Raw genomic sequence first — 7,823 nt, 5'->3', positions numbered from 1 at the left:
CCATCAGATCGGTCTTTTGGTTACATTGGCTAGACCCGGCTGGCGCAATTAAATTACAGCCCACTTTCGGTCCACGTTTAGGCCTGAGGGAGCCACATGTGTGGGTGTGTTACGTATAATGTGCTGCCTAGTCTCTTCCATCAGATCGGTCTTTTGGTTGCATTGGCTAGAGCGTGCACTTCTACATGGTATCGGAGCCAAGAGGTCTTGAGTTCAAGACCCGGCTGGCGCAATTAAATTGAAAAATCAAATTTGGATCTAAAACTGCGTGACAAAACACCGAGTCGATGTCATCAGTTATTTACAACAACTCTTCCTTTCTCTTTTGATTTTTTGAATCCGCGACTTTGTTGTGCACCGTCACAGTTGAACATTATTTCTCCAAGTAAATTCAGACAAGGGGGGCTGTTCAGATAAGGAAGCTTAAATCCTCAAAATAAAAATAAAAAGATAAGGAAGCTTACGGCAACGATAAGCCCGCATCTTACGAGTCACTAATAGGTTTAGTCACCTCAGGGCCATTTTATAATCAGGCTTGCCCGAGATTTGGTCTACCCCTTTACCTCAGCGCCAATGGCACAGCTTCCTGTTGAGAAGAACCTCGATCAAGGGGAGCAAGCCTTGATTAGCACGCAATCCACCCATCAAAATTCCACAAAAGAAACATATACCGTGTTCAGATAAAGAAGGCGCGGCATTCACATTGCTCCAAATTTCTACCATATATGTTCGGTGCCTAACAAGTTGGCAGCCACAAGTTTCACCAGATTATTCCCACTCCCTCCACCTGCACACATACATCTGTGTGCATGCATGTTGTGGTCAAAGAGCAGGTTGATTATGCCATGAAAATTGTTCCAGTCACAGAAAGTGATCACCTGTACACTGCACAGTGCAAGCTGTGCTGCCCAACCCCCGGTAGTCTCTCCTACTGCCGTCCCCGGTCCACAGCTGGCTTTGCCTAGTTCAGGTGAGTGAGCAGGCAAGGCTGCAAAATGCAAGAAACCTTCACTTTCAGCCGGGTTGCTTCATTGCTTAATCTAGGTGTAATGCGCGCTTGCTGTAATCATAGCGTCGAATCGATCGTAACAGCGAATTTTAGGCGGAATCCCAATGATGTGCAAAGATCTCCACAGTTGTTAGGCGAGAGCTAAGCGCTTAGATTAGACATATAGATATGATCCACCTGGCCCTGATATCTGTTAGATTAATTGGATACCCCGTGCAGTAAAGCTGTGCTGTGCCATCTACGCCTTTCTGTCGAGTTGGCATTGGAAGGGGCCGGTAGCTAGGGATGAGTCCTGACATGGCAAGCAAGTTCATGGCTTCAAAAGAAAGATAGCAACCATATGGAAAAAGAGAGCATATTGATATATTTGTCTTTCTTTAGAAGCCGTGTTTCCGTTAGTATTTTAACCCTTCGGATCATTTGCCACTTCCTTTCCTTTTGGTGTGTGTTGCCAGACAGATGGAGAATAACAGAATCTTACAAATGGTAGTAACTACTTAGAGAACCTAGAAAGCAAGAGATATATCTACTTGGAGGACATGGAAGGCCAGAAATATCTCCATTTCGATGTGTGCGTGGTGCAGATGTGCAATTTGACAGGGAAAGCATTTTTTTAAGTTGGTCCATAAAAGTAAGTTTAATTTAATCAGCTGCCAGATTTAGTACATTTTAATCTACTTTACGGTCATCTCTTCGGTGGAGTAAAATTTTAATAAACTGCCAGTTTTAGTAAATTTTAATCTACTTCACAGTGGAGTTTAGCTATATAGGCAACATCTAATATATAGGCAGGCAGAATGGATTATGATTGGCATCACCACAAATGTAGAAAAGTACAAGTCATTTCCAAACAGCTATAACATCAAGTGGGACTAGTTTAATGGGTCGGCTTTTCTCAAAGCTATCACGCCACTAGACATACTAATGAGCGATTTGAAGCAAGTTGAATACTTGAATAAACTCCTACTCTAAGATTCGCTCAAGAAAAGAACAAAACAACCATCTAAAAAAAGAACAAAACGGAAGAACTGCTGTAAGATTATACCTTATCGACCATATATGTTGCGAGAAGATTGCCTTTATGAACAATTGAGCAAAGCACCCCTAGGAGAAAGAATGGGAAAAAAAGGGAGTTAGGCTGTGAGTGAGCCTTTTTCATCCTCCAATTATCTCAAGAGCTTTCGCTTCTACCTTCCCTAGGAAAAGCTCCACTTCTTTTCACCTCCATCCCTTCTGATCATGACCCCCGGTTTGTACCAGGTTCAAACTTGAGACAGTATAGGGCCTAATATATTCCCCTGTGTGTAGGGTTGGAACCATTTCAGTCTCTTCTCTGCTGCTTTCTGTAAAAGGTTCCATGAATTTATTCTGCTCGAGCCCGGTTAGAGGCCTGGAGCCATCGAAGCAGTGGTAGTGCGGTGCCAAGAACATCGGCTGGAATTTGATGACTTGGTCCGAAGATTTTGTTTGTTTTTCCTCTGTGAAATCCATGACCACCGAAATGCGGGTTCCGCAAGATCACCGCGATGGATTTTCCCCTGGTACACTGCACTAAGCAACTTGTGATGACTACTCATGGTATATTGTCGACAGTGCGGATATAAATGCTCCGTTGAATCTGTCGCTCTGCCGCAACTTGTGAGGGAATTGGATGGCTTCTGTGAGTGTTCAAGTTCAACTCTGCTGTAGGCTTCTACACATTTTCATCTCAGTTTGAAATAAACCTGGAGGATCGTGCTGAAGCATATTTTTCACAACTCAACTTTATTGATATGAAATTCGTATGATTGCTAGACAACAGAAAGCCGCCATCAACTCGAACAACCAAGATGGTTACTGGATACGATAAATATTTTAGAATAAGGACTAGCAGGTGCACAGATCATACCATACATGCAACTCAATTGGCAGTCACTGAATATCACCTGGTAACTAAAATGCAAAATAAACAGTATACAACTAGCTGAAATTTACAGTATTGTTACTTCTTGCCTAACCTCGAGACATCACCATCTCATAGAAAATGGTTTAAAACCATCACAACACATATTTATGGAAGTCATCGCCATCTCAGAAACAAATGTGCTTGCACATATAATCTCTTACAGATTGCAAGAAAGATTTGTATCAGACCGATAAAACAGCAGTTTGGTACCGTGGTAGCTGCAGAAACTAAATTTGACTCTGGTAAACAAGGAAGCAGCGCCATGTCTCTCTCGCCAACAAGATCACAACAAAGTACGGTTATCACCAATTTATCTGCGTCCATGTGGAGCTTGATAAGCACCACCAATGTTAGGTGCTGCTTGCGCGGATCCATAGCCCTGAGGCTGTGCAGACAACCCGTACGGTGACCCCCCCTGGGTTGGGGCAAAATGTGATGATGCCTGTGCTAGTCCATAGGATGGTGGCATCTGTGTGTGTGCATAAGATGGAGCCTGTGTTTGTCCATATGATGGTAGTCCCTGAGCTGTTGTTGCGCCGTATGATGAAGATGGGACTAGCCCAGAAGCATATGATGGTGGCACCTGTGCAGATCCATAGGTGGGTGCACCTGGTGCCCGTGCATGCGAAGGTGGTGTGACCTGACTTGATCCATAGTAACCAGCACTACTCCCATGAGCAGTTGGAGCCGCTGCCTGAGCTCCAAGTGCAGGCATTCTAGAAGTATCATATCCAGCAACTTTCAGAGAGTCGTAACCAGTAGCACCCCTTGATGCATCATGGACTCTAGCAAGACGAGAAGTCTCATATGAATTCCCTCTTGATGGATCATATCCAGAACGAGGAGCAGTTCCAGCTGGGCTTCCGCTTAAAGGGTCTGGCATACCAGGGGGCGTCCTAGCCTGGATCCACAAAACAATTATGTTGTTAATATAGAAAAAATACTCCAACGGTTAGTTAGAACATCTGAAAACACAATTTATATTATTGTTGCAACGGAAAAAATAAAAATAAAAAGCTTTCTGGTCCACCTTTTGCACAGCAAAATAAGCAATCCATTAACTCCAGGCAAGAAACGAAAGGCAATCATGGGCAAACAACAGTAGCCAGACAGCTAGTCCAGCTTTTATTTATGTTAATCTGTATTTTCAATGACACTCTGCTTTGAATGGCCATGGGAAAACAAGGGCTGAGCCAGATCCCTGATTCAACATTACATGTGTTATAGTTGGTGGCTGGGGTGTGTCGAATTAAACCGAATAGTTCGTAGAATCCAGTATCATATTTCAAGTCTACAATTATCAAATTAAATAAAACCAGCTTTGCAAGAACAAGAGATCCTGAGTGCGCAAATATGCAATGTAATTGTTAATTGTTATTTTTAATTATCCAACAATATTTAGCTGTTTTGAAACAATAATTATATGTTGAATTTGTATTTATGAAGCATTTTAATACGAGTAAGACTGTAGTAAAAGAAATTAACGGTAAATATGCAATTTAGGGGACCATGCTAAGTCAAGCCATGCCTTTTCAAATCAACAAAGCACAAAATCTAAGAATTCCTGACAAACAATCTGGAAAACCAGCAATTGTGTGAATAAATATAATGCCTTTTAAAGTTGCAAAAGGGGAAATAAACGGTTGGAATATTGGAAGTTATGATTAGCATAAGGTGAAATTGGATCTAGTGGGACAAAGCCTTGTGTTCTTTAATTTAGTGGGTGTTGGCCTACCAAGTGTGACTTAAGCATAGTTCAAAAAAAGTGTTCCTAGACGCTCGACTAGGCGTACTTAACCGCTGGGCATCCGCAACTCGGCATAACACCTCGCTTTGGCCCTAGGCGCTAAAAAAAGTGGCCGGCGTGGTCCTCCAGGGAGAAATCTGTATTCTCAGGCGAGGAATCAATCTCTTGGCGAGGATTTGACCTCCCTAGCGAGGAATCCTCCTCCCTGACGAGGATTCAACCACTCCTAAGATAGAAGAATAGGAAGATGGGCCGGTGGTTTAATGGGCTAGGACAGCCCATCTAGCATTTCTTCACTATATAGTCATTCTTTCATGCTAAAGGACTAAACGCCTAGGGAACGGATAAGCTAGCTGGGCGCAAGTATGTCCCAAAACGCATAATTAACGCCCAGCAGCGTTTTTAATAGGTAAATCCTACATCAAGCGTAAAGTAAGTACACTTTTTTTGATTCGGCGCTTAATAACTCGTACTTGACGTTGGTTTCGGTTCAATCAACTATCCTTTTTGAAGTGGATAGTTCACAGTGCTCATTCCCGAAAAAGGCGGAAAAGCCATGATGTTTCCACTTTCCACTCCATTTTCATTACGAAGATGTATTACATCAGGATCTGTTGCACTCAAGCCAGATACATGCATAAACATAAACAGTGTTGCTCTCAACGTATTATAAGTGACATTTTGAGTGGGCATAATAATTAAGGAGGTTTAAGGTTAAAGAAACCAAGGGGGTGAAAGAGAAATGGTAAAGATATCCCACTTTAATCATGCACAGAAAATACTGGAAATAGTTTGTGGAGTGTCCCCTGTAAGTAGAGGACAAAGGAGATGTGATAAATGTGGGCAAACAAGCAAAAACGTCAACAAATTAACATGCACACGTTATATCATGCAATAAGATAATTAATGTGTTATAAGTGTGTGTCACTACATTCAAGTTCAACCCTAACCAAGCCATGCTCGAGCTCGGCATTATAAGTGTAGTCTAATGCTCGGATCACCTGGGCTTAAACAGTTAAACCAACAATCATCCAGATGATACATACTTCAGAAAATAATAAATGTCTCAACTTGTGAGGTACCCATTTGGCAGGAAATAAAGGTGCTCACCTGTGCAACCCCATAGCCACCATCATAAGCAGAATGGTGGCTAGATGTACCGCCATCCTTCTGAGCAAAATTAGGATTGTACAAAGTACCTACACATAAAAAAGACTCATGTTAACCAAAAATATGACTGCAACTGCAAAGGTAAAAAAAATAAAAAATCATAGCAACCAAAGATATAACTGCGGCTGCAAAGGTAGGTTTCTAGGTACATATATCTACAAAGGAATAAAATGAATGACATATAATGACGTACCACTTCTGTCAATATTAGTTGTGTTTGTCAACTCAGCACGAAGCTTCTCTAACTCTGTAACCATGGAGTCATAATTTTTCTTCATTCCCTGCAGCGACTCGGAGTGGTCCACCTTCAGTTTCCTTTCATACTCATATGCGGCCCTAAAATTTAAATAGCATGATCAAAGTTGAGGTTTTATTCACATATTGGCTAGAAGACATGCTGGAGAACAAGTACAGCAAACGTTGACACACCTGAGGTGCTGATATTCCTGTCTAGCAGCATCAAGATCAGCCGTGAGTGCTGGCAGCTGCTGCGCCTCCCCAAAGTTCCTCTGCAGGTCTTTGTTCAGCTTCTGCGCATCCGCCAACAAATGCTGCCTTGCCGCCGCCAGGTTCTGCGCCTCGGCGTGCACCTGCTGCAGGTCCGCCTTGACAGACTCGTAGGACTTCAAATCGGCCTCCATCTTGGCAGCCTTATCAAGGAGGCCCCTCATCTCCTGCTCCTGGGCGGCCTTCGCCGCCTCCCCCTGCGCCTGTATCCTCTGCAGCTCCTGCTGCGCGGCAGCGAGCTCTTTCCTCAGAGACGCATGGCTCGCGGCGAGCCGTTCGTTCTCCACCGCCAGCTTCTGTATCTCTCCACACTGCGCCGCGAGCTTCTGCTCCAGGATCTCAGGCGGCGGCAACATATCGTAGGGGTATGGCCCCGGCCCTGGCGGTTGGTGCATGCTCGGGCCGTACGGATCACGGTGCATCATGCCATGCGGCGGGCCAGAGCCGGGACCTGGGAGCGGCCGGTGGTGGTAAGGAGGAGGCATGCGCCCCTTGCTCCCCATGGCGAATCAACTGACACAACGACCGCCGGTCCGCGGATTAGCGACTAGCACGAACGCGCGAGCTCTCGATTCAGCCAACGACAGTAAACCCTAGAATGACCAGCGCACGGAGCGGATCGATTAGGCGCAAATGAAGCAATGGAATTCGGGCGCCAGGGCGGGCGCGGAAGAGGGAGAGGGAGAGCACCTCGTGCTGGTCGGCGGGGCCGGAGCGGCGGAGCCGCGTCGAGAAGAGGCCGGTCTGGTGGTCCTTCGCCTCCTTGTTTCCTAGGGACTAGGGATTGGATGGATTGGTTCGTCGTCTTCGTTGCCAGGGGCGGTCGGTGACGGTGGAGGGCTTAGCAAGGGGGTAATTTTGCACGGTGGCCCCTGACCCTGGTGTTTCTCACTCTCTGCGTATCGAGAAATAGGAACGTGCCACATGGCCGCATTTTATTTAATTTTAAGGAACATGGCCACATTTCGGCCTCTTTTGGTTCATAGGATAGGATTATTGTAGGACTAGGAATTTTGTTGAAAATGAGATGACATGTATCTCAAATCCTCTATGAGTACGAATAGGAAACGAGATGTCATTTGGTTGACATCAAAGGAATTTTTTCATTGAATCTAGGCTCATTTTTATTTTCCTATGAAATATGGAGGATAGGAACCAATCCTATATAGGAATAGGAATCCATTCCTATGAACCAAAGGGCTTTAAAGAAAAAAAATCCTATAAGAATCCTATCCTCTAAAATTCCTATGAAATTCCTCTAAACCAAAGGAGGCCTTCTTTTTAGGGCATCTCTAACGGCAACCCGCAAAATTCCTCCCGCACCGCGGACAGGGTGGGACCGGTTCACAGACATGGATATGGGAGGCCGCCATCCAATATGTCCGTCAGCAAAATTCAGATTTAAATGTACGCTGATCCACACAACACGCCAGATCACACCCGCG

General features: G+C 44.6%; 1 protein-coding gene across 1 annotated transcript; it reads right to left on the bottom strand.

Annotated features, from left to right (window-relative positions):
• Nucleotides 1-3,023: 3,023 nt before the first annotated feature.
• Nucleotides 3,024-7,259, bottom strand: LOC109758813 (protein FLX-like 2). Its single transcript, XM_020317678.4, has 5 exons — nt 7,069-7,259; nt 6,301-6,971; nt 6,065-6,207; nt 5,812-5,900; nt 3,024-3,855 (listed from the first exon to the last, which is right to left on the bottom strand). The coding sequence occupies exons 2-5, from the start codon at nt 6,879-6,881 to the stop codon at nt 3,265-3,267; spliced, it is 1,404 nt and encodes a 467-aa protein (XP_020173267.1). The 5' UTR covers nt 6,882-6,971; nt 7,069-7,259; the 3' UTR covers nt 3,024-3,264.
• Nucleotides 7,260-7,823: the final 564 nt, after the last annotated feature.

Source organism: Aegilops tauschii, chromosome 6, assembly GCF_002575655.3.
Source record: "Aegilops tauschii subsp. strangulata cultivar AL8/78 chromosome 6, Aet v6.0, whole genome shotgun sequence".
Classification (NCBI taxonomy): Eukaryota; Viridiplantae; Streptophyta; class Magnoliopsida; order Poales; family Poaceae; genus Aegilops; species Aegilops tauschii.
This window is presented reverse-complemented; position numbering and strand designations above follow the sequence as displayed.